Consider the following 20768-nt stretch of genomic DNA (forward strand, 5'->3'; position numbering starts at 1 on the left):
AACTTAACATGAGGCAACGCCGATGGAACGAACTCATCAGCGATTACGATTGTGAGATCCGGTATCATCCTGGTAAGGCTAATGTGGTAGCCGATGCGCTCAGCCGAAAACCCTGCCAACTTAACTGTATCTTGCCGCGCACCCAGCTTCACTTCGCGCCGATTCAAAACAACCTTGAATCGCGTATTCGTGACGCGCAGCGCGCATCCATCAGTAATGGTAATCTTCGCGCCGAGTTAGCGTGTGGCGCGGAAGCACACTTTGTCCCTAATCTGAGTGGAATTCTCTGCTATCTCAATCGCATCTGGATTCCCTTTGATGAGAATCTTCGCGCTGATATCCTGAGTGAAGCACACAAATCTCGATATTCTATTCATCCTGGCGCTGATAAGATGTACAAGGATTTGCGCATAACTTATTGGTGGCCCGGTATGAAAAAGGATATTGCTATGTTCGTAGCTAAATGCCTGACTTGTTCTAAAGTAAAAGCTGAACACCAACGCCCATCTGGTTTGCTCGAACAACCTGAAATTCCTACGTGGAAATGGGAATGTGTAGCGATGGACTTTATTACCAAGTTACCTTTGACAGCAAGCAAACATGATAGCATTTGGGTAATAGTGGATCGTTTGACTAAGTCTGCTCACTTCCTGCCCATTCGTGAAAACTACCGTGTTGAGCAACTCGCGCAGCTTTATGTCAAGGATATTGTCTGCCGCCATGGTACTCCTTTGAGCATCATATCCGATCGCGATGGCCGTTTTATATCTCGCTTTTGGAAATCTCTCCAATCTGCGCTAGGAACTTGCTTGGACATGAGTACGGCATATCATCCTCAGACTGACGGACAGTCTGAACGAACTATTCAAACTCTTGAGGATATGCTCCGATCTTGTGTTCTTGATTTTGGAGGTAATTGGGATTCACACCTGCCTTTGATTGAGTTCTCTTATAATAACAGCTATCATTCCAGTATTGGTATGGCCCCATTTGAAGCACTTTACGGTCGTAAGTGCCGCTCCCCGATTTGTTGGAGCGAAGTGGGAGAAGCTCAAATCACAGGACCCGAACTTGTTCAAGAGACAACTGATAAAATCGCCAAGATCCGTGATCATCTGCTGACTGCCAGGAGCCGACAGAAGAGTTACGCAGATCGTAGGCGAAAGCCTCTCGAATTTCAAGTTGGTGATCTTGTTCTCCTCAAAGTGTCGCCTTGGAAAGGTGTTGTCCGCTTTGGGAAGAAAGGTAAGCTTGCTCCTCGTTATGTTGGTCCATTCAAGATTCTCGCGCGTGTGGGAAAAGTTGCCTACAGACTTGACCTGCCGCCCGCGCTCAGTAATGTGCATCCAACGTTCCATGTATCCAATCTCAAGAAGTGTTTAGCTGACGAGAACCTTCACATTTCACTCGATGAAGTTCAAGTTGATGAATCTATGCATTTCGTTGAGAAGCCTGTTGAGATTATGGATCGCGAGGTTAAGCAAACCAAGCGCAGTCGTATCCCTATCGTGAAAGTTCGTTGGGAGTCCAAGCGCGGAGCCGAGTTTACATGGGAAAGGGAAGATCAAATGAAGATCAAGTACCCGCACCTGTTCTCTGCGCAACCTACTTCGAGATAAATTTCGGGACGAAATTTCTTAAAGTAGGGGAGACTGTGACATCTGCCCTGATCCGACCCGACCCAGGTACCCGTTTCTCTTATCCGATCTCTTTCTTTTATGATTTAATATTTATTTATACTTATATTTTACTTTTAATAATAATATATATATATTTTCCTTCCCGCCTCTCTCTCTCTTTCTTTCCGCCGTCCCATCCCTCTTCTCTCTTTCCGCCTTCTGTTCCCTCTTGTCGCTGTCCCGCCCTTAAGCCTTGTTTCCTCTTTTTCTTCTAACTCTTTGCTTGTCCTTTGGTTCTTCCCGCCTAAGGATGTCTGCAGCTCCACGCGCCAGACTCCTTACATAGGAAGCCTGCGTGAAGACATCTTGTTCCTGCGATGCGTGAAGAGAACTCTTCTCGCAGCGCGCTAAGAATGCATGTTCTTCCCGCAATGCGCTAAGAATGTATGTTCTTCCCGCGATGCGCTTAGAATTCTTGTTCTTCACGCAGCACGCGAAGGATTTGTGATTCTTCCCGCAGTGCGCTAAGGATTGTTGTGCCAGCCTTCGCGCTCGCGCACTCAGCCTTCCCGCGCTTAACCCTTTGAGTTTTTCTTCTGTTTAATCTAGCCGTTTGCTTTTGTGTTGTCTTATCTTTTGTGTTGTTGACCTAATCTGCTTTATGTCTGAATAGTTACTTTCGGCGCAGCATGCGCACCAACCCCATTGGTTGGCAGATAAAGTGACTGACATTATCTTTCGAGATCTGCTTTTGCCATGCTTGACCAGTACCTTTATCTGACCTGCCCATGCCTTTTTACTGTTCGCTGTCAGCTTTATCTTGCCCTCTGCAGCTGCCATATCTTTTGATATCTTTACTTTTCAGAACTTTTTACCGTTGATATCTTTTCTTTTACTTTTTGAAATCTTTTCCCCTTTTTCTAGGGTTTATGTCTCCTAGGGTTTTCCTATAAATAATAATAATATTTTCATAACACATCACACACAAACACTTAATCTCTCTTATTATCTCTTCCTCCCTTTTTGCTCTCTGCCGTTGTCCTCCTGCCGTCTCCTCTCTTGCCTCCGTCTTCCTCCCTGTTCTTCCCTGCTTTTCCGGTAATATATATATATTATATAATAATTTACTTATTAATTATGCTAACTTATTATCAAGACTTAAAACAGATCATTAAAACAATAATCTTATTTATAGGTTAACTTGTGCTTGTTTAAAGTTGGTTCTTGCTTTACCTTACACCGCATCGTTTATCAAGTGAGTTATCTCGTATCTAATCCCTTTTTATTTTAAATGCTTTGGGATGTTCATGTGTTCATACAAAACTTGAGTCTTAAACTGTTTATGAACTTTAGTCGCGCAGTATCCCATGTGTTGAGGACGTAGACTTGGCTGTTTATTTGTATGTGTGGATCATTAACCGTATGGACGGTCTATTCCGCAGTTTTCATGGTACCATTAGATGAACACGGGAGAACATTCGTTTATGATTTTCTCTTTTGTTTACACATGCACAGTTAGTCTTGTTTGTGAGCTCAATTGTGAGCACTGGCAGTCTTGTCTCTTAGAGTTGGTCCCGATCAGATTACACCCTTGTTGAAAACCAGACATACACATGTTGCGCGCAGATTTATTGTTATCTATGTATTGTATTAAACTTGATTTCTCACCAACACGCAAGTGTTTGACGTTTATTTTAACACATGTTCAGGTTTGCAGTAGCTGTTTTGGAGCTTGTGGACACGTAGGACGTTTTTACTTTTGGACCTAGATTAAAATGTATCAAGACAAGTTAATGTTGTTTGAATGTTATAATTTAAAATATATTGATTTATGTTTGATTTATGTTCTATATTTTCCCCGCTGCGCGTGCGCGATAAAATGTGTATTAATAAATATTGACACCAATAGTGTCGCGAGTAATGAAGCAATATGTGGCGCCCCGATGTATAATCCGCCTTTGGTCGGGGTGTTACATCATACACCTCATTCATTAACTTTTCAAATTCCTTCTTGCATCTAGAAAGCATGTCTAACACTTTCGACATGCGTTGCACCTTTGCCTGCATACACAACAGTCAGCAGTATTACAAACTCGACCATACTTTCAACCATGTAAACAATAATCAGGTGTGACATAAAACGCCTAAACGACTATTACCTGCAACTCAGATTCTTCTATTGCCCGACTATCCTCCCTAATAACTTTCTCCTTACCACTTCTCTTTTTCGATGATCCAATCATTTTAACATTCATGCGTCTACCGAACCCACCACCAACTATTTCAAGATGTTGCCTTTCCTTCAACTTATTTAACGTCCAGCCTGATAGACCGAGATTTGATAGTGAGGCCGGTACTCCATCCACCCTTACTTTGTCAACATAATACAACTACAAGCACAACAAAGATAATTATTTACAATAATTTTTATGGCATAAATGTTCATAACAACGACTACGTTAAGGTTTATATTATTAACAGTTATATCAGTTTCAATTACGTCTACTTACCTACACCCTATCCACATGAAAAACAACTTCAAACATAGCAAACATCAATATTTAATTTCATAACAAATAACCAAAAAAAATACTATACCTTTGAATTTTATTTCATCAATGTTCACACCAACGAGTACTATATTCTAAACAGTTATATCAGTTACTACTACGTGTAACTACCTACACCATATCCACATGTAAAACAGAAACGAATTGCAGCTACTATCACAGAACCAATACGACATTGTACAAACAATGATAAATACATTAGGTTACATCACTTACAGCTAGTATTGTTAGCGGCCCCACATAGTAATTCTTACGATCGTCATTCTTCCATTTATCCGTGCACTCTCTTATACTCCGGTATATAACCTCACACCAATCAATGTCCTTCACATCACACTCCTTATTAAAGAACGATAAAAAAGCCTTCAGACATATACCGTTCCCAGAACACTCTACCATTGTTGACATGAAAAGCATAAGAAAGTCAACCTTAAACATCCAGTCAGCTTGATCATATGTTCCAAGCCTGCTATCTATATCCGGAGGGCTCAAATCACTTTTACCATGGACCGCTTTCCATGCCTTTCTTACACTTAAAATGGATTTTGAATCCTCACACTTAACAACTACTTGACCTACTTTTGGTAACCCCGTCAACGAATGAATACCATCCTTTGTTAGCCTTAAACCACCTTCACACAATTCCAGAGTCATTGTTGACGTATCAAGCTTGTCCACCACATAATATCTCAAGTTACCTGGGATACCATCAATAGTCATCGATATGAATTTACCAAAACACATATCCTTTACACACTTCTGCTGTGCATTAGAAAGTTTCTTCAACGCACTACACAGCGAGTGTGGCGAAGATCTGGTCCTTATGCTTGGTACGTCATACTTATCATACTTTGGCTTCCGTTTCAAGTTCTCTTGCTTTGGTACGTCTAACTCAGTGTTATGTACGACCAAAGACGGTTGCTCTTTCACGAAGTCGTCATCAATATCCATTAGCTCCGTCAACGAACCGACCACAACACCAGATCCACCTTCACCGTATGATACATCACCTACATTTTGGAAAACATTTGTCAACCATAAACCCACATATCTACAACAAGAAGCCTCTAACAACATTTATGCTACAAGATTATATTAGAAAACACAGTTACCTATATGTATCTTCTTAGCCGGTGTCAGATGCCCTTTCTGCACCTTATCAACTGATTGTGTGCTCTCGAGGTACACTACACCCACAAACACATCTAAAAAAGTTTAACATACAACATAAAGTACATTTACAACATCAATATCTACCAAACTAACGTGATCACTTCTATTACAACCCCACAGAATCTGTTTGGAAACAAACACATACCTTTTTTCTTGATCTTACTTCCCCCTTGCCCACCATAATCTACATTCCCTACATTCACATCACCCGGTGTTAACAATAACTCCAAATATATAACAAAACATGCGTCTATAAACATTATGCTACATGATTATGATACAAAACATACTTACCTATATGTTTCTTCCTAGCCACTGACTGATGTGCTTTCTGTACCTTCTCAGTTTCATCTCGTATCACGAGTTCCGCTACACGCAAAAACACGGATTAGAAAACCAATAAACTATAATATCAAGAATCAACAACATCGATAGATACGAACAAAAGTTGAGCTTATTTATTTGGACTTTTGGTTTTTATTGGTCCCAAGTATTTCATTTTTGCCGGCGCTGGTCCCAACTATCACTTTAACTGCCAACGGTCCCAACTTTCACACATGTGTCTGCCACCAGTCCACGACTAACCGAGTACTAACTCCGTTATGTTTTAGCTGACGTGTCCATCCTACGTGTTAAAAAACGTTGACGTGGCTGCCTGCGTGTATATTAATAACAAAAATACATAAACAAATAATAATATCATTAATTTCTAACTAAAAACCCCCAAATAAATAAAATTACATACATACATACCTTGCACTGGGAACACGAGACGGGATTTCAACCTGGAACTCAACCGGAAGTCCTAGGAACCCATGAAACCGGTCGAATGTAACGTGAGTCAAATGTTGGACGTCTGTCGGCCAACCAATTTCCATTTGACGGAACCTAGGTTTCGATTCGTCCATCCGATCATCAACCCGACACGCCGCCATTGATTTCCGGAAAGCTGCGATTATTAACTCCAGTATGGAGAGTTGACTTTCGTCTGACCTTCTGTTTCCTCCGCCGCAACCTGTGACGGCAACCATTTGGGTCATTGGGTGAGTGAAATTGAAGTGATTTCGTCTCCTCCTGTATGTAATTTTATGCCCACAACAGATTTTGTAACATGTTCGATCGATTCAATGATTGAATTAGGGTTTTAATCTGGGGTTGTTCTTGATCGTCGATCGATTGGAGATATCGATTTGGGTTTAGGGTTTTTTGTTATTAATATACAGGAGGAGACGGGTTTTTGTTATTAATATACACGCAGGCAGCCACGTCAACGTTTTTTAACACGTAGGATGGACACGTCAGCTAAAACATAACGGAGTTAGTACTCAGTTAGTCGTGGACTGGTGGCAGACACATGTGTGAAAGTTGGGACCGTTGGCAGTTAAAGTGATAGTTGGGACCAGCGCCGGCAAAAATGAAATACTTGGGACCAATAAAAACCAATAGTCCTATTTATTTTAAAAACCACCTATAAAAGTTTTAACAACACACACGTACCTTTTTCCTTACTCTTACTCTCCGCTTCCCCAACGTATGCTACATCCCCTACATTTACATCAACAGTTTCTAACATTCTATGTAAACAACTCCTCATACAAAGACAATGATACATTATTATCATACAAAACAAACTTACCAATGTGTTTCCTCTTAGCAGCTGACTTTTGTCCTTTATGTAACTCCTCAGTTTCATCTCGGCTCTCGAATTGCACTACACGGACAATCACGGTTTAGAAAACCCGCTATACTATACTACCGATCATCCACACATCGATAGCTGACAGCTGACAACATCAATGTAGCCTACTCTTTTTTACAGCCCCTTAAGAAAACTTTCAACACATAAACACATACCTTTTCCCTTACTCTTACTCCCAGCTTGTTCACCGTATGCTACATCCCCTACATTCATACAACCGTTGCAAACCATTAGTCCATCTCTATAAATATATCCTTCCTACACACAACACTGCTACACGATTCTCATACGCACCATCCATACCTCTACGTTTCTTCTTAGCAGGTGACTGCTGTGCTTTCGGTACCTTACCTGTTTCATGTGTGCTCGCGCGGTCCGCTACACGCAGAACACAAACATTAGCAACGACAACATAATATACTATAGCCTTTCACAACTATGCCCCTAACATTTTAAAACACTAGCACATATCTTTTTCCGTATACGTGTCCCCCTCTTGCGCGTCAACATCCACCGGGTTCGCACTATCGTTTACAAACCTAGAAAAACTAATTCTCTTGGCAATCCTTTCACTTTTCCTCTCTACACAATACACAACCGAAACTATAAAACACCAAACCACATAACTGAAACACCGTTAACGTGTCCAACTTAAAAACCCAATATAATAACAATTCAACACTTAGGATAACTTACTGGTCGACATCGTTAACGTACGCTCCATCCGGCTAGGACCTGCACAACATACACAAACGTCAGCATCCACATAATCCGTACCTACAGATAAACACTCCTACACATATACATCACGAGACCAACAAGAAACATCATACGTACCAACACAAAACCACTCCTACACGTACACATCACGAGACCAACACGAAACATAATCCGTACCTACACAAAACCACTCCCTCACGTTTACAACACGAGACCAACAAGACACAGATTCCGTACCTACACAAAACCACTCCTACACATACACATCACGAGACCAACACGAAACATACCCCCATCAACAACCAGTTAAAGCTGCAGTTAACTACACAACCCCAAATCTAAGCTAATTACACATAGATAACCAACACAAAAAACATAAAACATTAACCAACGCACACAAAAACCCAAATCTAACCTGCTTACACACAGATAACCAACACAAAAACCATAAAACAGTAACCGTAACACTACAAAAACCTTTATTATGCCACAGCCTAGGGTTCGTCTACCAAAACACACATAAAAACTACAACTAAAGAACATCTACAACTAAAACGACTGTACATACCTTCAAAACCCCCTTACTCTTTTAATCGAACTAGCAAACACCAAACCCCCAAATCGATTGTAATCCGACAGCGGCACAACTAGACGCCACGGAAATTGCATCTTATAGTACACAAAATAGGATCCACCTCATTTAATTAACCGGATTTTTGTGTTCGTCGGTTTCGTATAACAAGAGGATTTTGTGCGATGATGACAGTGTAGGTGAACTGACGTTTTGATTGTGTGTATCATCTGTAAACCAATAATATATTCGTTCATAGAAGAACGTGAAACCATATGGAAGGAAGTGTGACAACCGGGAAAAATAATTGATGAACCAGCCGTTCCCCCTAACCAGCTACACATATATTACAAACTTACCATTTCAACCAAATATATCTGGTTACAAGTTAAAAAAATTTACCAAACTGCCACTAACTAACCTACACCATAGAACTTTTGAATCAACGGCTGACATTCACTTCTCGCACTTCTCATTCTAACAACACTTCTCGCAAGATCCATCCGCTATATATATATATATATATATATATATCTTACAATACTAATAAAAGAAAATGCTGGAGCTTAGGTGTCAAGCCTACATTTCTCCTAATTTCTAATATCTCATCTCATTCATTCTAGCTATCCATGGGTCATGGGTCAAAATCATTTTGTCAAACGGGTTATAACATAGTGTGGATTTTATAACATGGTGTTATTTTCATACCTGAAGTTTGACCAACTACGCAACTTTAGCCTATTTTTTAAATTTCTTGCGAATCCACACCCGATGTTTCCAAGACCATGCTATTTTAGTAATTTTCATTAACCCATTTGTTTTTCCTTTAAGTCCACATTAAATTAATTTATAAGTATTTTGAGAATCACAATTTAAATAAAAAACCTTTTTTTATTTTTATCATTTGATAAATCCCTTGTAATACACGGGTTCAAAAGCTAGTGTGTGTGTGTGTATATATATATATATATGACGTTTGAAATTTTTTCCATCCATATGTAACATGGGCCACTATCCTAGTTTTAAATATAGCTAATATTTATTTTGTCTTCTAAGAAGAGAGACGTAAACTTAACGTACCTTTTTATTTTTGACGTGAGGATTGGCGTGTGTATTACATTATTCACTTTTATCATTAATAAAACACTATTGGACATCATGTATCTTTTGATAGACATTTTATATTTGGGTCCATCATGCGATTGTCTTGATTTACACAGAAAATGGACATCAACGAATTACATCAAATGTAGTAGTTTCAATTTTTTTAATTGAATAATCTATTAAAAAAATAACAGCTCTCATTTACGTATATAATGATATTAATAATTTAAAAATAATTTATTCACTAAAACATTACTTGATAATTTTCTTACTTTTTTCATGGTCCAGGCACAAATACGTTTTTCTTTAACTCCTTTTAACTCGAGAACATGAGGAGAGCTATGAAAGGCATAACTCGACCTTTTGATAAAGTATTTAATTTTATCTACCTATACTATTAAAGCAAAACCATTTTTTCACATGTTATTCAATTAGAGTAGCCAACTAAGATGCCAACTAATACTATTACCATTTATAGAATTACTAACAAAGTTACAAATGTCACTTTAAATCTAACTATATATTAAAGCAACATGATTTTTCCACATGACATCATTCTAGGGCTTTCACATAGGATGCCATATAGATGTCATGTTAGTAATTTCCTATTTTATCATTTATTCTTTCAACCACAATATGGAGCATGAATACATTTTGTAAAATTTTAAAAAATAAGTTATTGTGTGATACAAGTCTAAAACCCAAGACCTCATGTTTCAAACTAAAGATGCTTACCAACTCCACTTAAGTAGTTATTGTGTTAAATTTCTTGACTTCTAAATGATATATATTGTTAATTCACTTATAATTAATGTATTACATATAACAATTTTTTATTTTTATTATATTTTTCACCCGTGTGAAACACGGGCTCTAACCTAGCATTATATTAGATGAGGTGTTAGATATTTTTGAATTATAAAATTTTATTTATCATTATTTATATATTATGAATCCATAAGGTATGCTATTATGTATATTATTAAATTTAACTTTTTTATTATATATTTTTTAATCACCCGTGTATTACACGGGCTATATCCTAGTTAGTATATTTGATATAAGAGTTTTTGTTTTAATTTCATTATCATTTGATATAAAAAAAGCCACATCAGCCCATGGCTCCCACACCCTTGCAGGACCACTCCTTTTAACTCAACTTTGTTTTTAACTAATATATAAGCAAATAAGTTATATTCGTCTTATTCTGCCACCGCATTTCACATTGAACGTTAGAAATGATAAAACTCATAGTATGCAATTAAGGGTGTTATTCATGTTGTATGGATTCCTCGAGTTTAAGAAGTTTAATTCTAGAATCGAAACCTGGCCCTAATCTTTGCCGAGTTCTTTGCGTTTGGGTTTTATGAGTTAGTCAGGTTTTAAGTGTCTAGAAAACTGAAAAAAAATATAATAGTAAATAACTTGCTAAAGTTAAAGCAAAGTTTTTATCTTCACTTGATGAAATAAGCAAATAAACCAACATAGTTCAAACACCCTATTCTTCACGCCCGACTCTTTGTTTCTTCCTCCATTTACAATGCTATATTAAAAGAAAACCAAATAAATTTAGTGTTTTAATTGTTAGTTAAGTTATAACATGAAACGCTAGAAACGACAATCGACTAATCAAGTCTTTCTTTTAAAGGCCGGCTGTGAAGGTCCCTCCTGGGGCTGGCATGCACTCCATTTCCATCGGGTTGTTCATCGACTATAGAGCATTTAATATAATAATTGACTAAATATGTTTTTCGGGGAAGAAGTAATCAGTACTCCACTTGAAATAATATGGATCGGGTCGGGTTTGCTATGACATGATTAGCTACTAAAAAAATTGACAGCTTTCTTTTGGATTAATTAATAATCACTAATGTTAAGTTTAACTTCAAAAAAATTGATTATTATACACCTTTTGGTTATAAGTTGTCTTCAAGTGCTGCCAACATGTCTTAAAAACAATAATAAGATCAAACACACTTTTAGGTCCGTACGTTTTGTTACACACATGTTCAGTTCCATAACAACCTCAAAACATGCCTCTCTGCTATGCCAAGCACTTTAAAATTTTTAACAAGCACCCTCTAAAGCATTAGCCTCTTTACATCAGTCCCCTCATCGGGCCGCTTGGCTCGGTTGTAAACCGACTCGAAACCATGGGTCCACACGTTGGCAAAGCCCGTCACGGCTTGAAAAACATGTGGCAACCCAATTTGTAGGTTACTCAAAGTCACGGCTCTCGTTACCTTAATTGTTTTCTCATACTTGCCCCTCTCTTCCTCGGTCTTCGCCCTCAACAACTCCACCTTGGCCCGTTTGTCCCCAACCTGGTCCTTCCCGTCTGAAGGACCGGAAAATGGGCCAAATTTACGCTCAAGAGCCCGGAGGACCGTCATTTTTTTCTCGAGCACTTTAAATGACGATTCCGCCTTTTTCTTCTGCTTCTGCTCATCGGCTTGTTGGACCACTATCGCGTGAACCGCGGTTAGCAACGCTTTAATGCCCTCGGATGCTACTTTGTCAGGGGCATTATCAACCACGAGATTCCATTCTTCACAAAGGGTGTAGATAGGGGAGTTTTGTTTGGTGCTTGATAACGCGGTTTTCCCGAACTGGAAGAGGCTGAGGCGGAGCCAACCGGTCAAAGATTGGACGTAGTCTCGTTGACTTTTTACAAGGTTGCAGAAGGTTTGGTGCCATTGTTGGACCTCGAGCTCCAGTTGGAGAACCGCTTGGCGGTGGAGTTCGGATGCGGGGTCCGTTGACGGGGAGGGTTGGAGGTACTTGAGTTGCTGGACTATGTGCATTTGGACTTGATGGCTTTCATATAAGTTCCTCCACATGACCATTAATCTGCAAGACAATAATAATGGCACAAAATCAATGGTACAGTACACTAGTGACTGTGATATTTAGTACACCTTGCATCAGCATATCAGCTGACATAAAATCCTAGTCCTTGTTTTTGACCAAATATATTGCTTTGGAAAAAATCATACGGAAAAAACAGAAAATCATGAAAATAAACATCATATCATTATCCTAGGTGTGTTATATCTATCTTCGGGTCATATCTCATCGAATAACAATATATAAACCGTGAGTCACGGCATGGGGATAAAGACTAACCCTTTAACTAGCTCAACAAGTTGCGGGTAAAGCTCTTCCTCTCGTAGTTTGACTATTTCATCCGACGTTGACTCGATTGCCTGTGAAGAAACCATCATTCTCGACTCTAACTTCCCAACCTCTTTCTTTGCTTTCTCGGTCTTCATATAATCAGCCCTCTTGAGCTCCATTTTCCTCAATTGTTCCACCCTCTTTGCATGCTCCATCTTTGAACTCTCCATATTCTATAATCCCAACCAAAAAAAAAAAAAAACATATAAAACATGAACATTTAACTAAAACTCAATTGGCTACAATAATGTTACCTTAACTTCTTGGTACAACTTCTTCTCCCATGCATACAATCTTTCCACTGTAGAACAATGGCTGCTGCCACTAAGACGGCCACCAACCGCACTAACCCCGCCCATGTCATTGCAACCAAACACATTCAATTTCGGGGTGGAGCTCCATGAGCTGAACAAGGGGCTCAAATTCTTCCCATACCCATGAACTTTAACTATAACAAACACATAACATATAAGCATAAGCTCAAGATTTAAAGAATTTGAATTTTCAAATCAACCCTAACATTTTTCACATTCAAAATTAATGTTAATCAAAAGAAGTAAAAATAATATTTCATTTTGTAAATGTTTGTAGACAAAGAACAGAAGTGTGCACGTGATGAATACTCATAACATGATTAACATAATAACATCAAATCGGTATCTTGGAAATAAGCTAGCATAATCAGTTATAACTAAAATTAAACTTAAATTATTATTTAATTTATGAAAATGATTTATTTAATTATTTACCAGGGATGCGCATGAAACCGAAAAATCGATCTGAGATTGAGAAAACCGAAAAATCGAACCGAAACATAAACCGACGGCTTGGTTTCATGTTATTGTGAAAACTGAACTTTCGGTTCGGTCTCAGTTTCGCATGCAATAAAATCCTAAAAAACCATAACCGAACCGAGTTAATAAGCTTTCATTTTTATATTTTAATCAATCAATCTAAAATAATTTAATAAATATGCAACTTAAATATTTTAGCCTAAATAATAATAATAAATTAGTTAATTAACAAAATAATTTAAGCCCAAATTCAATATTCAGGAACAATTTTTCTTTTTCAGCTCAAAATTTTCAAACTTGGAGCTAAAAAAAATCGAAACAGAATGGTTTTTCAAAAGTCCAAAAACCAAAGTTATTTTCGGTTTAGTTACAGCCCAAACCGAAGCGGGCACACCCCTAATGTACCTTGGCCAGGTAAGGTACAGGCCGGAACTTCCAACAAGGCCGAGAGTTTCCCACCGGAATCCGCCGCCTGAAGAAAATACTCATCCAACTCGTTAATAATCTCCACCAACTCCTTATTTTTAGTCGACACCACCACCGCCATTTCACTCGTGGTGGCCGTAGACGCCGAGATCTTAGAAAACCCACTAACGGCAGACGGCGGCGCCGCCCCAACAGTGGTGTTGACAGCTGTCTCCGATGCAACGGTGGTTGACCTCTCTTCCCATTCTTCTTCATCCACTGTTCCTGATCTTGTTGATGACGGCATGAATGGGTCCCAGAAATCCCATGTGGACGGCGGCGGGGGCGGCGGAAGTGGGGTGGTGGTGGTTGTTGTTGTCCATGTTTCTGAAGTGGGACTCATGGGTGGTGGTGGTGGTGAAGGTAGAGTTGGTGGTAGGTGGTGGTGGTTTATGGTGGTGGCGAACTGGAGGAGTGTGGCGCCGGTGGTTCTCAAACACCTCAAGTACATGCAATGTGAAGCTGAGAAAGCATGTCTAGCTTTGACAAGCTGTTTCATGTATCTTTTTCTAGCTTTGCATCTTGAAACCAGTTCTTCTTTCTCTAGTCTTGAATAACAACACCCCATTTTTGTCTATGTTTCAAGAAAGAAAGCCTAAAATTTGGATCCTTTGGGGTTAAATCCCATGAGGGTATTTGATAATTGCTGATAAAAATATGATCTTGATGTGTTTGGAGGAGTGAAGAGGGTGAAGAAGACAAGTCTTGAGAAGTACAACAGAAAGAAAGAGCACAAACATTGTTGGACAGAGTGCAAACAACATCTTTTAATTAACTAAAACTATAATTAACTATATCACATGCTATTTGTTTAATAACGTTAGACTTGATGGTTTTTGGGGACAAAAAGGAATGATGTTGTGCATTGCGGGAAGACGGTTCAAGTCTCGGGCTAGTCACCAGTGGAGAAAATAAACATGCTAGGCTACCTTTGGATTAAAAATAGAGGAAAGAAGAGAGACCTTACGTGGAGAGATTAGCGCCGGTTTGAAGTTTAAGACGATCCGTGGTGGTTTGTTTTGTATTATGGTTTCTTGTTTGTTGGTGTTTTGGTGATTGATGCTTGTGTTATCCCTAATGGCTCGTTAGCTCTAATATATTTTTGTTGGTAATTAAAAAAAATATATCACTTACTTTTCTTTATTATTTTTCTACATGCATCATGCATGTGACGATTAACAAAATTTAGAGTTAACTATTGGTTTAGGCTCTACGGTTTGCTTTAATCTTTGTTTTTAGCCTAAAAGTTATCCTTTTTAAAAATGTAAAGTATTGGTTTATACTTTTTTTTATTATTATTATTTTTTTATTTTTAGTAATTTAGTTTAGTTTTAGTCCAATTTTCATTCAGTCATTTAACCATATTGGCAGGGGCAGACCTAACTTATGTAAGTCAGCTTTACATGAACTTAATGATTTTAAAAATGTAGATATATAAAACTTTTGAGTGAACACAAAAGAATAATTGAAATAAACCACTTGTATCAAGTTCAAGGTTGGTGTAGCTAGCCTTGTCCGTCTTAATAAAAGTTCATGTTTTCTACTTCTGGTAGCTTAGAATTTTTGCTTCTTTTTTTATTTAATGGGTCTCATGAATTAAACCTAGTAAAGTCCGAATGCCCAAAAGTGTAGATTGGCGAACTCTATCATGACACAACCTTTATCTATATCTAGTGATTTTTTAATGAAATAACTATGCGTCATCTTGTGTTCCTAATCTTCATACAAGATTTAACATTTAACCAAGCAATTCCCCAAAACTATGTACGTGACCCTAGTACACAAGATGGAATATGCCCAATCAATGAAACAGGGACGTCTCCGAGGATTTAAATACCTTGGACGAGCTGGAAAAACAATGCCCATAACCTTAACGAGTAACGAAATATATAAAGCTAATTTTTTTAAACGAGGCTCAATGTTATAACAATAAACATAGAAAAATATATTATTAAAATCAAATATCGTAATAATTAACGATTAACCAATGATTTGTGAAACTCTCCTAAGTGTTAACATTGGAAAAAAAATAGCATGGTCCTTGGTGGCTAGCTTGGTCAACCGTGGAGGAGCCTGGTGGTTAACAACGAACCAACAGTGGTGGTCGGTTGGGTTGGTCGTTGTTCAGCATTCGCAAAGAAGGAAGAAACCAAAGAGAAATTTCAATCGATCGCTATTTCTTTTATTTTGCATCGGGTTTTATTTAATTTTTTTAGTTTTTAGTTTGGGTCCAATACTTGAAACTTAATTAAATGGATTATGGATAAAAAATAATTTCGGACCCAATAATTATAAGATGGTAAAGATCAAGCAATTCATATTTTATAAGTTTTATATTTTTAAATGTATATATAAAAAATATAAATACAAAAAATTTTGACCCCTAAAAGTTACGTGCTCCGGCCGGCGGTCCAACCGGCGCCACCCTCTAGCCGGCCTTGCAATGAAATATAACCCTGTTTTAGGGGTAAACAACTTGTCTTCATTTGTTCTGTTAGAAAACAAGTTTATATAGGCTATTAATAGAATTCGACTTCTTGTAAATAATTAGGCTCTATAAACCTCTTATAAAGAGTTATTGGTTTTCATAATTAATATGTAACATCATGAAAGATTATAAAATAATAAGGTTATAAGAGTGAAGATAAAATTGGTTCAACCCTTAGACTAATTATCTAGTCCTTAGGTTAAATGTTAGTATTTCCCACAGGGGGTTGGAGATAATCCGGCTGATGAGGGTAAAAAGAACCTACAAAGCACGCGTATAAGTAATTATACCTCGATTGTCTATTACTATCTCTTTGAATTGAGATTCACGTATACTATTAGCATATATTATTATTCCATCCAAGTAATACAACATGAAATGTTGTTTGGGTGAATACTCTTTTAAGTCATATTTAACTGTGCACATATTTAGCATTAACTTTCTTCATATCGTTTATTCGCCGTCTTAAATTAATGATATGTTGCTTAAGTTTTAAATCTTTATAAAAAAAAAGTTTTGATTTCTTTTGTATAGTGTTTGGGCCTTGGGGTTTTGATTGCTTAAACCCGATAGACAGTGTTTTTTTGAATTTTGACTAATTATGTTATGGGTTTTAAAATCGATTTGGAAGAGTTGAACTGGTAATTATAAATGTTTTGTGTGCTCATGCATTTAATTCTCATTTAATGGATTCAATGGTGAAGTGTTGAACATCGAAATATAGTAACATTTAACATCAGTTTGACTTACAATTAAATTCATATATGATAAATAGCTTCATACAATAATTAGGATAACTTTTATAGTAATCTATAAACTTGCATAAATTTGTATAAATTTAAAAGAGAATATGAATATTATTTCAAAATTCAAATAGAAGTTGTAGAATGAAAAGAATATTTCAGAAATTAAGTATACCTTTAGGCAATCTCAGCGTCATGGCCTATTAACTCAGTTGGTTAGAGCGTCGTGCTAATAACGCGAAGGTCGCAGGTTTGAGACCTGCATGGGCCAAATAATAATTTTTGTGGTTTTCTTTTTACAAGCATATATTACAGTTGCCAATCTTTGGAGCATTAATTTATAACCTTTTCTGCATATATACTAACTGGATTAAACTTCCATGGCTTATTAACAATTACTTTCAGTTAACATGTAATTAATAACATTATAAAACAAATACATAAAAATTAGTAAAGGCTTAGAGCTCCACTTTGGATGTCAACACTGCCACAGGTAGATTGTTCTCTACCCATGCAAGATAGCCTCCTCCCATGTTGTATACATGCTTGAATCCCTGAAATTTTTTTCTTTATTGAATAGTTTCTTCATTATATTCATATACAATTTAAACATTTTATTCTAGAAGCAGAAAACAAATAGTTATTTTAAGACGGATATAGAACGTACCCCGGATTGACAACCCTATACACATAGCATTCCAGCATTACCCGACTTGCTACTTGATATGTTGTAACTATTACTTAATAAGAGGGTGTTTGGGATTGCTTATTTACCTCTAAAAGTGCTTTTTGTCAAAAGTGCTTATTGGCTTCTGGCTTTTTAAAAAGGAGTTTTTAAAAAAGTGTTTGGATTAGCTTATGTGGTTGGAAAAGCCATAAACACTTTTTAAAAAATGTTTGGCTTAGCTTATTTACATAAAATGACAAAAAAGGGTAAAGGGTGGGTAGATTGGTAAAAATCCAATCAAAAAGCTAAAAGCAGTTTTGAAAAGCCCCAAATTGGAGCTTTTGAAAAAGTGTTTTTTCAAGCCAAAACAAAAAGGGGCTTTTACATTTGCCAAACACCTTTTTTGTTTATTGGCTTCTTAAAAAAACCAACAAGCCGATAAGCATTTTTCAAACTCAATCCCAAACACCCTCTAAGTGACTTTAAAATTATTAAATCTGTTAATAAAAGATTAATTTTAATGTAGACGAAGTAAAAAAAAACTGATACTTTTGAGTTTTGACCTTAAAAGTCTGTACCATTTATTATTTTCTTAATAATTTGATATGTATACCACGACAAGATGATCCTCCTTGTTGCACAATGAGAGTACTTGTTCCAAGAAGTTGCCATTCTTCACCCTACCTGAAATCGCACCAAAATTGCACTTATCATTTATCAATGATAATTTTTTTGTTTAGAATAATTAAGTTTAAGGACCTTAAATAATTTAGCAAAACCATTATTAGGTTGGGCATTATTAGATTGGGCCATGTTCAAGTGTTATTAAAATTAAAACATCAACATGTTAAACCATGAGTTTAAGTCTTTAACCTATCAACCCATTTACAATATGACCATAACTCATTTACAATCTTATAATCTCTCTGTTTTATATATAAGGTTTTAAGTGTGTTCCAACCAAAATGATAATTTACCTTGATTGGTATCAAACATATATGGAATATTAAGAGCATCATCAAAATCAACATGCCCTTTCATAAATTCTTCCGAAGTCCTATATATAAGCAAAAAAAACACTAAAATAACTAAATCATCAACACTTATTTCATCCAAAATAAAATAAATATAAAAATCACCTGACGTCAAGGTAACGGTAGTCACCATTGCAAAGAAGGCCGTTCGCTTTACGAACATCAATGGTGATCATCTGTGGTTCTGAGCTACCAGAATTTTGAACCAGAAGAAGAAGAAGAAGACAACAGATGATTGTTTGAGTGTTCATGGTGGTGAAACTTGAAATGATTTGAAGAATGATTTAATATGCATAGAGAAACTAACGGGAGATTAAATAACATAAAAAGCTTGATTACTTGGTGCGCACACAAATTTGTTGGGTGTTTTTGACTTTTTGTAAACCAATAGATTTACCCGCACTCAAAATGAGTTTTCAAATTAAATATTGCATATATTAAGAGAACATTCTTTTTTTTGTTAATTTCTATTTTCATTCATTGATATGAACTTCAAGAATCTGTTTTGTCAAATTTCTTCTCCAGATCTTGCGAAGTTCATGATTTTGAATGAATGTATTTACATTTTTTGGGTACATATTTGTTTTAGGGTACTTAATTGCATTCCTATACGCATCTGTGTGTATTTGATGATTTTCTAATTTCGATTTTTTTTGATATTTTTACTTTGTAGGGAGTTTTACGATATTATGTCTTGCAAAATTAATACCATTCTGGCAATTTTGTTTGATTCTTATCTCTTAAAAATACTTTTAAGATTACCATCAATGATCCGTTGACAATTGGAGCTGTTTGAATTAACCCGGTGTGATTCACATGTTGAACTCGTTTCCGATTTAACCTTAAAGTTTTTTAAAATACGTTTGATGCTAAAATTTGAATGATTGAGTATTTTGCAGAAAACTTTAAATAGAAATTGACACCATTTTTTATAGCTTAGACATGACTGTTTTTAACACTTAATGAACACGACGCATGCACTCGTGGATGACATGAAACAACCCATCAAAATAACAAATTTAAATTTTAAATTTGTTATTTTGATGGGTTGTTTCATGTCATCCACGAGTGCATGCGTCGTGTTTGGTTCATGTGACTTATATCTATTAAGATTTTAATAAATAAACAAGTTAATCTAGTTAATCTTGAGTCCTTGTATCGACTAAACATGGCTTATTTATCCAAACATGTTCTCGAGTTGACTTGAAGCTAATCCAAACTAGTTTACAATAAACTTCCGTAATCAGCATACTTTTTATTATTTGCTTTTAATTTTGGAAAGATTAATAACATATAAACGAATGAAAATTAAACAATTAGTGCTTAAAGTGGTTTTCACGAGTTATACATATATATCTTTTAAAAAAACAACATCACTTCATATTTGGCAATTTTAATCCTAAAAACCTAATTTCCTATCATTTGTACGTGGCAATATAAAGTAGTTTCAAGCCCCATCTGGAGTGACAAGTCAAGTAGTATGAGATTCACTATGTGTATATCATCGATCTCCATGTGAGTATCAAAAAGGCACCCATAAAGTCGAACAATATTCACATGAATGATTTCTAAAATGTTTAAAGGTTGAAAGGGGTGGTTGTCGTGATGCCCTTTTTCCATTATATAATTTTAAAAGTCCTGTTCATTTACTTATTTATAATCAAAGCATGGTCAAAGATCCAGATGGAATATAAATAGAGGTTCATAAGACAGCAAGAGATCAAGTGCCAATCATGTGACACATCCCAATCAGGGAAACAATAGCTCAAGAAATAAATACAACCATGTGGTCATAACTAATTGCAACCATAATTTTTCATCTCAATTTATGTAGTTCATATAATAGTCACTAGTCACAAGCTAGTGAGCTCTTATAGGTTTAAGATGTTACAAATTAATGATCAGGTATAGCACAAATCCAGGTCGTTATCAGGAGAATCTCAA

The 20768-nt window shown here is 36.6% G+C and overlaps 1 protein-coding gene, 1 non-coding gene and 1 pseudogene across 3 annotated transcripts; 1 reads left to right on the forward strand and 2 right to left on the reverse strand.

The window, feature by feature from the left end:
* Positions 1-11439: 11439 nt before the first annotated feature.
* Positions 11440-14463, reverse strand: LOC143626414 (protein ALTERED PHOSPHATE STARVATION RESPONSE 1-like). The gene is made up of 5 exons (XM_077096520.1): positions 13818-14463; positions 12888-13081; positions 12583-12806; positions 11529-12306; positions 11440-11481 (listed from the first exon to the last, which is right to left on the reverse strand). The coding sequence occupies exons 1-4, from the start codon at positions 14458-14460 to the stop codon at positions 11538-11540; spliced, it is 1830 nt and encodes a 609-aa protein (XP_076952635.1). The 5' UTR covers positions 14461-14463; the 3' UTR covers positions 11440-11481; positions 11529-11537.
* Positions 14464-17320: 2857 nt separating this feature from the next.
* TRNAI-AAU (transfer RNA isoleucine (anticodon AAU)) lies at positions 17321-17394 on the forward strand. Its single transcript has one exon. It is a non-coding gene; the product is annotated as a tRNA-Ile (tRNA).
* A 187-nt stretch (positions 17395-17581) lies between these two features.
* Positions 17582-19087, reverse strand: LOC143626278 (thiosulfate sulfurtransferase 18-like; annotated as a pseudogene). The gene is made up of 5 exons (XR_013152406.1): positions 18930-19087; positions 18768-18847; positions 18404-18474; positions 17758-17805; positions 17582-17677 (listed from the first exon to the last, which is right to left on the reverse strand). The product of XR_013152406.1 is annotated as a thiosulfate sulfurtransferase 18-like (transcript).
* Between the last annotated feature and the right edge of the window lie 1681 nt (positions 19088-20768).

The sequence above is a fragment of the Bidens hawaiensis genome, unplaced genomic scaffold (assembly GCF_021521415.1).
Source record: "Bidens hawaiensis isolate Kalapana, Puna unplaced genomic scaffold, B.hawaiensis_p1.1 tig00004357_1, whole genome shotgun sequence".
NCBI lineage: Eukaryota > Viridiplantae > Streptophyta > Magnoliopsida > Asterales > Asteraceae > Bidens > Bidens hawaiensis.

What these genes read in the sequence shown, in the direction of transcription:
- LOC143626414 (XM_077096520.1), bottom strand. Translation starts at nt 14,460, where the DNA reads ATGGGGTGTTGTTATTCAAGACTAGAGAAAGAAGAACTGGTTTCAAGA. An exon ending in CCAAGGTACATTAGGGGTGT is followed by an intron (nt 13,082 to 13,817) that starts GCCCGCTTCGGT and finishes TGTTTGTTATAG; the next exon opens with TTAAAGTTCATGGGTATGGG. An exon ending in CTTGTTGAGCTAGTTAAAGG is followed by an intron (nt 12,307 to 12,582) that starts GTTAGTCTTTAT and finishes ATTGTCTTGCAG; the next exon opens with ATTAATGGTCATGTGGAGGA.